The sequence below is a fragment of the Solenopsis invicta genome, chromosome 11, assembly GCF_016802725.1.
Source record: "Solenopsis invicta isolate M01_SB chromosome 11, UNIL_Sinv_3.0, whole genome shotgun sequence".
In the NCBI taxonomy this organism is placed as follows: domain Eukaryota; kingdom Metazoa; phylum Arthropoda; class Insecta; order Hymenoptera; family Formicidae; genus Solenopsis; species Solenopsis invicta.
In genome coordinates this window covers 4,070,930-4,085,793 of record NC_052674.1, presented here as the reverse complement: position 1 = coordinate 4,085,793, position 14,864 = coordinate 4,070,930, and the positions used below count along the sequence as shown (strand labels likewise).

At 40.4% G+C, this 14,864-nt stretch overlaps 1 protein-coding gene and 1 long non-coding RNA gene across 11 annotated transcripts in view; one reads left to right on the top strand and one right to left on the bottom strand.

The window, feature by feature from the left end:
* Nucleotides 1-14,864, top strand: part of LOC105194673 (tensin-1) — a 203,578-nt gene that overhangs the window by 111,011 nt on the left and 77,703 nt on the right. Inside the window, exons 1-2 of one of the 10 annotated variants that reach the window (XM_039455045.1) lie at nucleotides 6,937-7,307; nucleotides 12,791-13,300. The exons of 7 other annotated variants lie outside the window; for them this stretch is intronic. In XM_039455045.1, the coding sequence (XP_039310979.1) occupies nucleotides 13,253-13,300 (48 nt within the window). In that variant the 5' untranslated portion in view covers nucleotides 6,937-7,307; nucleotides 12,791-13,252. Of the gene's footprint in view, nucleotides 1-6,936; nucleotides 7,308-12,690; nucleotides 13,301-14,864 lie in introns of those variants that run through there. 2 more of the 10 variants (XM_039455046.1, XM_011159717.3) reach the window with 2 other exon arrangements.
* On the bottom strand, nucleotides 5-5,242 carry LOC120358979. Its single transcript, XR_005575875.1, has 2 exons — nucleotides 3,828-5,242; nucleotides 5-370 (listed from the first exon to the last, which is right to left on the bottom strand). It is a non-coding gene; the product is annotated as an uncharacterized LOC120358979 (long non-coding RNA).

Genomic DNA, 14,864 nt, shown 5'->3' with positions numbered 1-14,864 from the left:
TTTTATTATTAATAATGCATTTTATTTCTTTAGTAAATTAATTGGATTAAATTATATGTTCTCCGCTCATTGTTCATATTTTTATTATATGTATAATATATATACTCAAAGCATACATGAATAATAACGACATAAAGGTAGATAATGCATTAAATATTAAAAAAAAAAAATAGCATAACACGCTAAACGATACACGTTTTTGATTGGCCCAGCGATCACGTCCTCGCTGTGATCTCGGCGACCTTGAAACTGTGGCTACCACAACATCGGCGAATAACCTCAACTGGCCTCATCCCTTCGTCCTTCCTCACCTCCTCTTGTTCGCTCACCAATCTCACCTACGTCGGTCCGATCTTAAGCATCTTTCACACTGAAAAGGTTTACCAAAAGTGTTGATACAATAAAACGCAAAATGTTTTTTTATATTATAATTTCAACGTATGTAAAAAAATTATCGAACGTGTCGTTGTACTAAACGTAAATATTATAACGAGCTAATATATACATGTAATAGTGTCAAGCATCAGATATTTCTGTAAGTCGGTCCTTCGGTAAAAGCGTCTTTGTGACTCGCACTTGAACAATTCGTTGGCCGTCAAGTGCAATTGAAAGCTTTTTTCTGGTCCTGTCGATACATCGCATATATATATTCAAGACACTCCAACATGCTGGAACAAAGTGCTCTCGCATTGATGAGTGTTTTAGAACGACGATGAAAAGCGAAGTGCCTTGAAGTACGGCATATGTACGTTCCGTAATTTACACAGTAGTCGAATAGCGTTAATACAAGACGTCCTTCTGCCCTTAACTTTTCCTATTTTTATTTTCTCATTTCTTATTATTAGTTGTTTAAATTGGAATATACGATGGCTGCGTTCCACGGTAAAAGTAGCTTCGCAACTGTAAGATTTTCTTTAAGATTATTTATACATTCAGTTCCAAGAGGAAATAAGGCAAGTATCAATCATAGAATCTTACAACAGCTGCGAAGCTGCTTTTCTGCTAAACGGTTATCTCTTACCACATTCTGGAAAAGTACTGCAAACTCCGCAAATCGAAACTGCCATTGCATTCTGATGTTATTCCATTATTTCGCAACCAATCTACTTTCGTATTCGTACTTAATCAGAAAGTAGATTATGCAGGTTTGACGCAGTTGAGAGAGAGAGAGAGAGAGAGAGAGAGAGAGAAAGGTCATAATATTTTATTATCACGCGCTAAAACGAGTTGATACACAATCGATTATACGGTAAATTATTGAAACGTATTTTCAGACTTCTTAGAAATTGAAACGATTCCCAATGGAAGCTTCCGATGTGTATTCGTCGCGCAACTTGCGCGCGCGCGTATATGGGTCAGTGAGACGATCAGCATCGGCGTAAACTCCCCTTATCGATCGACGGCTTATCGAGAGTAAACACGGAAAGACTTCGTAGTACTACGAAGATAAGGGACCGCCTACATTGTTCATTCATTCCGCGTCAATGCTTGTTTTAATTAGCGGCCGGCTTTGACTTGGTCGATTAAAGAGAGAGAGAGACGGAACTTATCGTACGCCTTTGGGCCAACCGGATGTTGCGGAGTCGTTGTTTTACAATCGTTGTTTTACTGCGTCCCGTGCAGGGCTCGTAAAAGCTAGTCCTGAATTGAGTTACGTTCTGGTCCGCACAGAACGCTGGCTGGCGTCATTGACTGTCGCGAAAGGCATTGAAAGACTGTAAGGTCTTATGAGATTCAATATGATCGTTCTCTTTCTTGGAAACAATTTCGTGAGATTTCTGGAGCATCTTCCGTGTAACTTGGAGCAAGAAAAGCAGAAAGACCCTTGTAACGTCGTCAAGTTAGAGGAAGTGCATATCCACTTTCTATTTAATAAAACTCATGTCCCCAGCTACGAAGAAGTTTGAAAGAGCAAGGTATCGCGGAATTTTGAGAGGAAATTTCATGAAAACTTGTTGCTCTTTTCACTCTACGGAACTTTTCATACACTTCGTATATTCCTGCAGGAATAGAGTTTTGTAGGATTCCATCCGTGTTCATGCGCGTCTCGGGACGAGTTTGTTAAATTTCTAACACATCCGTTTCCTACGCGCAAAACGCATTACTGTAGCATTCTTTATTCAAGGAGAGAGAACGTCAAAATTCACCGCGCTCCTTAATATTTCACGCAAACATTGTCATCAGTGACTATCTGAAATGTTTATGCTAAGGGAAACCGGCGGTCATTTGTTCACGCGTATTTGTGTAACACGTACTGGGGGGACGCGAGAAAGCCATTCGCTCGCTGAAAAATATTCTGGTAGCGACGGCTGTAACTGGAAGCAATAATTTCTACGGCGACTTCGCGACATTCCGGTTTTTTCTTCTCCTCCTCGTACGCGCGCGCTGGTACATTCTCTGGAGTGCCCGGCCGGACGACATCGTAGGGGAAGGAATGCAAACACACGCTGGAGCTGTGTGCGCATTGCTTATATGCCCACGTGGGTGGTTGGCTAAAGTGGGTGGCTGCTTGACCGGCTAGGCCGATCGGTGGGAGAGTGCCGCTTCAAGTACCCACTACGCCTGGGCTCCACAAGCTGTAACTTCTGGTTTACCTTTCCGTCGACCTTCGAGACATCGAGCCGAACAAGCATCTCCGACGATCGGAGAAGAACATCACAACGTAAATTATTATCAAAAGTTATTTAACAGAATTAAAATTGGGAGAAGTTGCAGCAGGATCTTACCGTTCAATAATATTTCTTATGCAATGTGATTTCATATGCATTTCCTACCTCTTCAAACTTCACACTATTACTTTCGGTCTTGAATAACGCAGCTCTTAAATTGAACCAGAATATAATAGATTATCGTCACAATATTAAATTGATAATACTGATGCTGTGACAAGTACCTATTGTGGCACCAATAAGACTCTCTCCTGGCACCAATAAGACTCTCTCCTCCTTGGTTTAATAGGTAGTAAAATTTGGGATTAATTATGATTATAATGCACACCTGACAAAATATTGTTGTAGGAATCTCAATATTTAGCAACGATAACAAAGCTCATAATCTTGCTGGTCCGAAGGATTTAATAACTAGAAGTACTTGTACAGTTTTGACTTAAAAACAGATTTCGTTAAAAGTGTCGGTGTAAAATATAAAACAGCTTACGATAACTCCGCATAATGTAACACGACATGACGCGGATTATTTGCCGAACGATTGCGTGACACCGTCGTTGTATCACACTGCTGATACGCGAGCAGCTCGACGGGGCCATTAAAACTTGAGCCATAATAACACTCGGCTTCGCACGCACCTTTAGCTCCACGTGGCGGCGATAACGTTCGTGAAAACGCTGCTGCTCGACTTTATGACGCGCGATACAGCGACTTAACAACCGGGACGATACCGCAGGGAAGATACCGCGATCTGCAAGGAACTGCACAAACGGTGATCCCGCTTGCCTTCGACTTAGAGCCCTACTTTTACATAACGACTTACTGTCAGACTGTTGTTTGAAGAACGTAGTAAAGGTATCTAAATTCCGATACTGTCGTTTTGTTTTGCCATAAAAATATTAGGATATATAAGATTAAATGTTTAAAAAAATGTAGTTTTTATTTCTCGTCTCTTCTGTAAATTTATTCTTTTGTAAATTGGGTCTACGATTCTTCTCGCTTTATATCGCATGTTGGTCAATTGCGCGAAACGTTCAGTCGAGGTCAAAGTAGACAATGTCGGTTACACTTGAACGAAATTCTCGATTAATAAAGCTCTCGTCTAGCTCGCGAGGTCTAAGCATTTTGGAATGACGCAACTCAAGCGCAATTAGCACTTACTGCAAGCCGATGCGACCTCGTCTCGCGGCGTGCATCTTAATTACTTTCGCAAATACACGCCGCTGGGCTGGGAGACAAATTGCATTCCACGGCGGGACCAATCGGCATGCAATTATGCGACGTCTCATAACTCAGATCTTCTTCCTCCTCGCGGCTCCATTGTCCGCCGTCCTTCCACGCTGTCGTCGATGGGGGGCGAGTCTCCCCTTGAATCTTCCCCGTTCGCACGCGAAGAAACGAGCGCACGTGCAAATCTCCCTTTGTGCAAACGACCTCGCGTTACCGGCGCGTTCGCGTCCGCGTAGGACGTGCAGTGTGCTCCTTTTCCGCGTGGGGATATCCTGCGAACTTTTTGAACGTACGTGCGCGGAGCGGCACGGCGTGGGCGTCGTGCCCACGTTCTCCAATGTTCTCTCCACCGTTCTCCAAGCTTCTCCGACACTCTTCAGCTCGCTCTCCGCCGACAGATCGTTGAAATCTTGACGGAAATCTCACTTGTTTCGAGCCCTCGCACACTCTCCAGATTTTCTCCTCGCTTCACTTTTGCAGACTGTGTTATCCACGAGAGTGCTGCATGTAGAATAGGCGTATGCAGTTTTGCCCGATCCGTTTAACCTCTTATGTTTCATCAGAGACGTCTCTCGTTAGCTATACGCACGTGACACACGCTGTCTTTATTAATTATTTTTCTGCATCACGGAGTCAGGTTTGTGACGTCACTCGTGTCATGTACTTTGGCTTCGTTGTGACTAATTGCAAACGACGAAGTGCAATCCGTCCACGATTTATGTTATAATTTGACTTTTATGTCTTGTACTTCGATTTAGATAGATATCTGAGTCGCTTATGCCCGAAGAAACTAATTGAAACCGATAAGACGCGACGACGAGTCATACCAATCGTTTCGATGTTACGTAAGATTCAATTTTTCTTATCTGAAAAAGTATATTCGACGATTTCTGCCGTTCTGAGTGAAGCCGCAATGAGGTGCAATAGTCGCGACCAGGAAACTCCATTTGCCGTAATAGACTCATTGTTCGGTCGGACACGTGACGTTCATACGTGTAAAGCCGGTTCGCGAGATTAGCCGCATCGATAAACGGATTAATTAAACACCGAATTAGGACGGACCGCGCGCCCCAGCTCTAATTAAGCACAGATCGTTTAAGATTGCGATCGCGCGGGATCACCTGCGACGTCTGAACTTCTTCGTCTGTTATCTGTGCCTATATCACTGTTGTCACTTTAACGTGTGACGAATCGCACGTCCGTTTCGTTACATAAGCACAGCCGGTATATACATACATATTGCGTCGCGACGATAAACATCATATGCCGTGGCTTCGTAAATTCCGGCAATGCTCCGGAGCGCATCAATCATGTTACCGTATATTTGCATAAATCTCTGACTAAATTTGATATTCGTGAATTTGGAAAATCTCTCAGAATTATACAAGTAACATGAAAGGTTTTAACTAAATATTATTATATATTCAATATACTATTTTAAATACTTTAAATTTGGGTGCTGAATTAAGTTTTATTTTTAAGGTATGACTTACGTTACAGGATTCTCGACCGAAGATTTTGCGTCATAAGATTTTGCGTCATAGTGAATAAAGGCAGCATTGATCGAAATTCAAAAATAGATTGTGTCTGATCAGATTATTTCTGACCGCAGATATCGTCGGTTTCAAGTTCACAGTGTAACTTTATCGGCTTCATAAAGTTGAAAGATATTGAAATAGTAATTCTCTTTAATAGCAAATGAAGAGACGTTTTTGCTACCGTCGCGTCGTTGCTTTCGTAATTTACCTCGGTACAGCTGCGTCGAATGTTCTTATTGAGTACGCAAACATAAACGCGTGGCCTTCGTCATCGTCGCCGTAGCAAACATTGCTGATGTGTTTGCAACGGTCTATGATCTCGTGACCTAGAATTATATATATATATCCAATATAGCTAAATTGTAATTATTATTATAATTGCGATCTTAGTATGTAGCAATGGGTAATATTAGACCCTAAATTGATGATAACATAAATTACAACGATAAATCTATCGACATATTTTCCATCTATTTTAGTAGCTACTCGAATTTTTATCAAAATTTCAATGTATTATTTTACATAATATTTCAATGTATTATTTTACATAATATTTTTATTTTTATCAAGTGAAAATATAATAATAATAATGATTTCGTGATTATTTTCGTAGTAACAAAAATTCGACGAAATTCTTAAAAAGTCATCATTCAATTAGCTATATTCTATTTTGCTTGCGTGTCCACGGTCAACTCGCCAGAGGGAAATTAATCGAATATGATCTATACATCATGCCGGATGTGTTCAGTGAATCATGCGACAGCAGCCGCAGTGAGCATTATTTATAGAAGTAGAACCTAGTTGTTTTCGAGGAAAACTAGATCGTGTCTATAACATACGAGAAATATTCTTTCATCATCTTTGAAGTTCTTCAAAAGCGAGAAGAAAAATCTTCCTCTCTTTTTTTCTTCTTTTTATATATATATATATATATATATATAAACAATTTCAAAATGTTGAGTTTTATATTCGTGATATTTCGAACAAACATTATCTGCTGCAGCATTGAATTTATTTTATTTCGTCAAAACATACATGTCCATCTGTCTACGAGATAAATTTACATCAGTCGATTGCATCCGATCGATCACTCCGTTCACATGGCTCGCGAATAACGGAGAATGTCCGAGATTGGAAAAAAGTTCAATGCTCCGCTTCTCGCTATCCCCCGATATCACTATTGCGAGACAGCTTTTTGCTTCCAACTGAACAGGAAATGGGAAACCTTCCCTTCTCAATCCTTTATATTCATGCATATCATGAGCTCTGGTTATGCAAGCGGGGGTAGTTGCAGCTGTGGTAGAAATCCCCTTTGCGGTCTCTGCCATCGGTTTTCCCCACTCTTTCGGAGTGAACGGCGTCTTACGACGTCGCGTCGGTACGAAGGCGAAGACGAAGAGCACGCCGAGGTGCTCACAGCGAACGGCACATGCGACGCACGTCTCTCGGTGACTCGTGAGCGTGGAGATCGTGAGTGGATCTGTGGATGCCGCGACTCGCTGTGCGCACAACAGCGGCCAGTCGACGTACGTGCACACGTGTGAGCGCACGTACGCCAAGCGCGCGTGAGAAATACGGATAGGGCTAGAAAGGGTCTAGGAATCTGTTTGAGAGTGTCGCAGGATCCAGTGATCGCGGCAAAGTGAAGCGATTTTTCATCTCTCACGAAATTTATGTTAACATCGCGCGAACCTGCGTTTTGCTTCTTGAAAAATTTCTCTGAACTTGGTTGAATTATCTCGACACGTGAAATTGATGTCTCACTGTCGTGCATAGAGTGTTTGTGGATAAATTTGTGAAATTTAATGGTTTCAGAATATAATATATGTGTTATTATTCGCAGAGTTTGCATACGTTGATGCATACTGCAAGAGTGAGTTATACTGCACATAAAGTTTTTTTCGAGTCGTGTGGTGTTTGCAAGATGAGGATTTTAGAGTATTTAGGGATTTGTCGTTATAATTTTTTTTTATAATTAGTTTTAATTCGTTTAAGCTCCAGAGCTATACTCGCATCTGTGTTTTTAGAATATATATGTATATAGCTTAATATCAATTTAAATAAAAAGAAAATAGACACAAGGTGAAAAACATATATACGTATATTCTAAAACACGGATGCGAGTATAGCTCTGGAGCTTAAACGAATTAAAATTAATTATAAAAGAAAATATAACGACAACTTCCTAAATATTCCAAAAAATTATATATATTTATATAACTTAATATCAATTTAAATGAAAAGAAAATAGACATAAAATAAAAATATCTCGATAATTATTGTTAACATTTTAGCTATCTAATAAATTTTATATTATTTTACAATAATAATGTAATAGAAAATTTAAATAAAAAACAATCGATAGCAATTAAAGAACACGTAACATTTTAAATAATTTTGAAATGCCGGATTTATTTTAAGTAAAATCATTTTAATGAAACTGCATTTCTGAACTAAATAAAAATCTCGAAAGGAAGAAAGTTTATTGATTATATAAAGGATTGAATTTCGATAGTTATTTCTATTCGATAATTGTCTGTTCTATTCGCCTCGTATATCGACTTGTTCACTGACATTTGAACCGAATAATATTATATGTTATTCTCGGTATAAAGTTCATAAGCTTGAAAGCGCATATTAACGAGTTTCACTTAAATGTTATTATGTATCGAGTTATGCGCGTTTAAATGTCGTCAGTGAATCACATATCAATTTCTTATATTCAACAAAAAAGTCGGATACATAATGTATGTCGCCTGATTGCACATATTATGACGTAAAGTACAAAGGACAATAATTATGTAAATATTTGTATGGTTGTTACGCGATAAGTTGTGGTCCAAACTGGCGGAATCAAAAAAGAGAATATAATCCGATTATATCCGGCTGGTTATCGCCCGACAGAATTATACATTCAGCCATACTTTGATGCTGATGCGTAGCAGACGCGTGGGCGGCGACGATCTTGAATTACTGTTGAGAGACGTTATTATCTTACAAGGAAGTTATTGGTCCATGAAACCTGCGTCCCGCTTCAAGGTTTAATTATAGACGAGAGTGAAACACTCAACCTCGTTACTTGAAACGCTAATTTTTTTTTAATTTGTAGTATAACAAAGTTTTGAATGTAGAAAATTTGAATAATAATAAATATTCAACAGCCCTCTAGTTGATAAGAAGATTAGCGATTTTATTTTAAGAAAGGGGAAATATTTTTGTTATGATTACGCAGAAAAGATAAATTACATAATAAAGTTGAAATAATTTTTTGTCTTTTTTTTTTATTTTAATTCAATTACAAGAGAATGAAATACACTTAATTTTCTAAAAAGGAATGCTGGTACACGAAATCGGATAAATTTGTCTATTTTAAATTTCTGGGAAATCGAGGATTTTGGTACGATAGTATCTCGCGCCAAGGGAAAGTATAGAGGCTTCTTTATTCATGCCTGCTTTACGCGTGATCATTCTCACGTGCTTCAGCGACACGTAACACAAGTTAGTAGCAATGCGTGAGAGCGATGATTGTTTGCTTGCTTTACGTCATAAACGGCACTATCTGCCACTGTATAATAGAGATAATAACGATAATAGCGATGCAATTCGGATTATAAAATGTTTCCCATTGCATACCAACTTTGGCATACTAACTGTTATAAGTTTGATAAAATAATTAGCATTTCAAATTACGAGGTTGAGTGTTTTACTACAGTCCGTAATTTTGAAATTGCATGCAGCTTTACCGTGTTGAAATAATATATTACGTATTACAAGTTGAACAAATATTTTATACATAATACATATGTCATCGTACACCGTACCCGTCCGACCTTTCCGGGCCACTAGAATCATCAATTGACCTTTTCGTTACTAATGTCCCAGCGAAACGTAATACTGCTGGGACAATAACGACCTATATATTATTGTACTTCCACCAGGATGTATCACATGCATTGCAAATTATAAGTACAGTCGAATCTACAATTAGAACACGATATCAAATTAATATCAATTAATAAAAGTTGTTTTCAAAGTAAGAGGAAAGTTATAGAGATTTCTGAAAACGCGTGATAAACGTACATTTCAATTTTCTGTTCATCGTCGAGAAGGTAATCAACTCTGTTCTGTATTTTCTGATTAATACCAACACCTCCATGAAATGCACAATTTTGCGCCGAAATAATAATTACACCGTACGTTGTCATGTTTCAGCGAGATATTGGCGATAATCTCGTAGCATTAAACCGCTGTAGCATTTTGTCCCGCCGCGTCATGTCGCGTCGTGTCTCGCGATAGAATCGACACCCTCATTTAAACACAGCAACACGATATTTCGCTCTCTCGTGGACCGTCATGTCCCGGGCGTCGCGTCGTAACGATGGAAATTCTACAGTTTATTGTTGGTCCCGATAAACGCCGCGCGGACATACATACATACATACATATCTGCTCTGCAAAAGCAAGCCGATAGCACGCCGTGAGAAACGGTATCCGAGGTGTAGTATCCCTTTGGCCGATGTGTTCGCGAAACGTGCGCGGCCCGATCGCTTAAAGAGGAGACTTCGTAGCACGAGCACGAAGCGGAGCAGACATGTAGCCTGAATTTCTTTCGTGAACAAACGGCGACAGCGGGAACGGCCGCGTGCATAGCTTGGGCTCGGAGAGTTGATGTCGACGTTGAGGTTTTGCTTGTAGCTCGTAATCCTCCCCACCAGGGCTCATTTACTCAGGAAATGGAAAATCTCCGCTCGCAATTTTCGGTCTAACAAAGAGTGATACACCGGCTTTATCTCTGTTAGCCATTATAAAGAAAGACTTCTAATTCGAAACTTGTCCTTTTACTATTGTTTGTAATATTCCTCAAATATATATTCAGATATGAAAATGAACACTCTTTCGTTCATAATGCGATTTTCTTTCACTTTCAAAGAGCAGAGGAAGAATTAATTAATCATTTAAAACTGTACAATTTTAATGGTATTAAAATTGAAAGCGTCGAAATTTTATCAGTCTATCCATTTCGTATTTTTTTTTCTTTTTTTTTTAACGAAGATCAATTCTTTTAATTCCAATTTTACACAAAGCATTTCCGTTTCTATTCCCTTTCTCCAATTTTGCATAGAAGCGAAATTTTTTACACAGTTATTTGCATTTCGCTGGTGCACATAGTCGAGAATATCCGGGATTACGACGCATTCGGTCGGCGAAAAAAGGGGAGCGTTCCTCTGTTAAATCGGGTCTGTACAAATGTCGAGGTTTCGCTGCTGGTATAATCTCGATCTCGCGCGCCAGGTCGTTTATCCTCCCCGAAGCGATGCTACGGAGGAGCGGATACGTCTGGCTTCGTTCTCCCTCGCGTGGTCTACCACATCCGTGCAACGTACTTCAGAGCGCACTGTCGTCACCCGTTCGCAAGCCGACAACGGAAAGTCTTTACTCGCTTTATCTTTTGTAATTATTATCTATACTTATCAACGCTATTATTTTATTTTCTTTAAAGGCTTGCTCTAAAATATAAATAAGATGCTCAGTCAGTCAGTCGACATATTAAAAACAACTCCGGAACAACTGGGATTTTTGCTGCTCGCTCCTTTCGATTGTCTAACGAACCGAGACCGGTGACAGAGTGACAGTTAGATGAAGGGAAGTAGTGACCACGCTGGTGACGGCCACAGATCTCAAATATTAACCAGAGTCGCTCGAATAGCTTCGCGGGAGGTGTTTACGTCAGAGTAAACACATGTATCGTTAGTTATTACAGCCACTCGCGCGCGGGATGCGCGTCAGTGGAGACAAAAAGTCAGAAGAAATTATTTCGCCGTGATGTCTGCGAAAAGCTTAGAAGTGACATCTTTCCTGAGTGCATCGGGCGTGCAGCGTCATTTACCCGCCACGAAAGATAGACGGATGGATCTGGCTTAATGCGCTGAATACGAGCGATAATCCTTCCAGTCATTCGGTTTGACGTTCCAGAGCGCGACGGGTAAACAGATGTAAGCGAAATTGAGGAACACAATTACCGTTACGAACGCGAGCGGAACGCGCATTCTCACAGGAAGCGGTGACTTTTACTATTATTGTTATTATTATTATCACCGTACGACGTAATTCATAACTCGTATTTGTCTACGCGGTAGTGCGTGGAGCCGGGCAGGGAACATTTATTAGCCCCCCTCCGACGATCTGGGAACCCGCGCGGTCGACTGAACATTTTCGCATTAACATTAACCCGCGAGATTAATGGCACGCGGAAATCCTCGCGGCGCGCTGGAAAGAAACCGAGAGATCGTAATCGGCCAGATCGGGGACCGCGTGTCGTGAGAACATCGCCGTGGCCGCTCTCCGTCGTTGTCACCGTACACATTTTATGCACTCGATATTCTTGCAACGACTCGAAATCCAGTACGCGCTCGAAACACGATACACCGCGAGCGGAAGTGCCGATCGAGGAGCAAGAGCAATGAGCCCTTGGTCATTCGGAGTGGACGTTGAAACGAGTTAGGTTTCAAGGATGAGGGTTCAAGCACGAAAATGGTGGCTTTCCCGCGGGCTAAGTGCTCGAACACGTAAAACCGCTATAGTTAATGATTTTTTTTTCTCTCAACTCTTGCACTCTCCTTTTCCTCAATAGCTCGAACGTTATCGATTTTGAGGCAATAGTTTCAAAAATAGAGAATGTAAGTCGATGAACATTGTGCATTAAAATTATCAAATGCAACATTTTAAAGAAACTTGTTTTTTTTAAATTGAACTTATTACTTAAATAAGTAATAAGTTTTAAATTAGTAATAGTAGTTAGTTAATTAATACTACGATATACTAATTGTTTTATCTCTGAAAGAACCGTGGACAGATTCACGTATTCAAGGTCTTTCATATTTCGAAGGGAGAGATATGTCAATGCGCTGCGAACGCGTGAGACGAATTGATGTCGTTTGCAAAGTTCTTGAAAGGATTCCGCGGTTTATCGACGAAGTCACGCGAATTCGAGGCGTGGATTTGTACGTCGGAGTTAGAAAAATATTGCTACGAGTTTGCCGAATGGCCCAATAAATTTTCATACTTAATATCGTCGACACGAGAAGTACTGCCAGCCTTCGAATGCATTATCGGAATACGATCAGTGATTATCGAGATATTACGTGAATTATTTATAATTAAAGATATTTGCTTTATATACGTTTTCTACCACACGAATTCTCTTTCACCACAAGTTTATTGAATGCTATCTGAATATAATACAATGTAAATTCCAGTGATTCCAGTTTGATTTATAAATTGATAATAATAATGTGTTAATAACCGTATACAGTTTTATAATCGCAATATACGAATTACTCATTTTTTTATGTGAAGAAATATCGATGAAAACTTCAATGAAAAATCGGATGCGACGTGTCATGTGTCAGTGTAATTTCGTATGAGTTGCTCCGGGCGCACGCTCCAGTCGAATGAGCAGTGGCGATGAATGATGAACCGACGTGACCGGTTGGTGCAACGACGACATCCCCGAGGATGAAGAGTGCAGAACCGGCCGCGCGTCGTCGTGGCCATTATCGCGCGACCTTCTCTCGCACTTTACCGCGCGTCATCGACTATTTATGTGCCTAAGAAAGTGCTTTCGAGAATACCAGCGGAAACAAGAGGGAGATCCCGACGAGAGAACGGGATTCCGACTCGTGATATTTGAAGAAGCGAAGGGAAACGAGGCCCTCATCCCTCGTTCTCCTCTTCGACCCTTCTTCTTGTTTGGTCTCCTTCGCGCAGCGTCGAGATAAAGAGACGTCGGGGAAGTTCGACGCGAGGAATGCCCGCGGGATGAAGGCCAAGATACCACGGAAAGAACTGGACGACCTCTTCGACGAGGTACGCGGTAAGATCGCTCGATAGGAGATCCGCGCCGTGGCATCGAGTCCGCAGGGACTTCAATTCGGCGCGCGATCGCTTCCTCCTCGACGCGCCTCGCGATTTTTGCGATCGCGCGATTAGTCCTCGCGGCATCGTCGCTCGAAGGCAGACCAGGCCGATTGGCATGCCAACACTTCGTCGGCACGTCAAGCGTGTTTAATTTTAATGACGCGGGAATAACGAACGTGTCATGACGTGGCTCTCGGGGGAACGAAGAAGACAGAGTGCCAGCTTCTCTTCTGAATATAATGTTTTAATTTTTATTTCTCCTAGATTATCTGATACTGATTTTCTTACTTTAACTTGTATTACTCGTATCGAAATTATTAAAATTATTAGAATTAAAGTCGAACGATCGTATTCCATTAAAAGTTTTCAAATTATCGATCAACAATGTTAATTCAGGCGTGAATAAATTTAGGAATTGCAGAATTTTTTCGATGATGCGAAAAGTGCGAAAAGTAATATGTCAAATGAAATTTGACGATGAGTGATTTTACTGTCACTTCGAATTACAGCGAAATTCCAAGAACTTCTCGATGCACTCACAGAACCTCAACTAGATTCGAGAAGCGGCGTATCATCTCGGTTGTCGGGTAACATTATGCGCCATACTTGACGTACGTACACCGCCGTGAAACTCGCGCGTGCTCACTTTAACGCTCTCGACGGATACTTGATGCTGAAAAATTTCGCGCAGCATTTAATTCGCGAGAGAACGACGTCGCACGCAAACGAGATGACGTCGCTGCCCCGCGTCCTAACCCTTCCGTGTATAACAGGGAACAAAAAGCGGAACTGCGCCGCGTTGCATTACCACCGCGATGCAATCAATTTCCGCCGCGTGCTCGAGTAGACCGCGCGTGTTCGCGTGGGGATTACATGATAGATAACAGTCGATCTTCTCGAGCGATCGCGAGATAGGCAATTCAACTGAGTACCTATAGGGAGAAAGGGCGGTTCGCTGATAATGAAAGATCTTTTTCTGGCAATAAATGATATTTACGATCATATATCAATTGTAATCACGATTATTATTACAAATAACACGGATCATAAAACGGGCTCAAAACTTTCAAAAATTGTCACATTTTGATAACGTTCAAATCTAATGTATACCCTAACAAAATAATTTTATTAATTAAGGAATTTTTTTGCTTCGAAGGCCTAAAAACTGACTACTTTTGGAAGTGGATTATGAACAAACTGTACAACTGATGAAGTTAAACTTTTTATTTGTTTTAATACCAAGTTTTGTCCTATAAGTTACAGTTACAGAATTAAAATGATATTTCTCTTCTCCACTCCCCTCTTCTCCTGATCCATTGAATTTGACGCGTTGAGAAAAATATAAACATCACGGGGAATTTCCGACAATCCTGTAATAAAAATATTTTAATTATTCTTTTTTATCAGTATTCTACATTGAACCAACATTTAGATTAAAATTGTGAAATTTAATAAAATGGCGGCAAGGCGAAAATCATGTTTTGATTTACAGCATTTTTGCGTATTTTTTTAA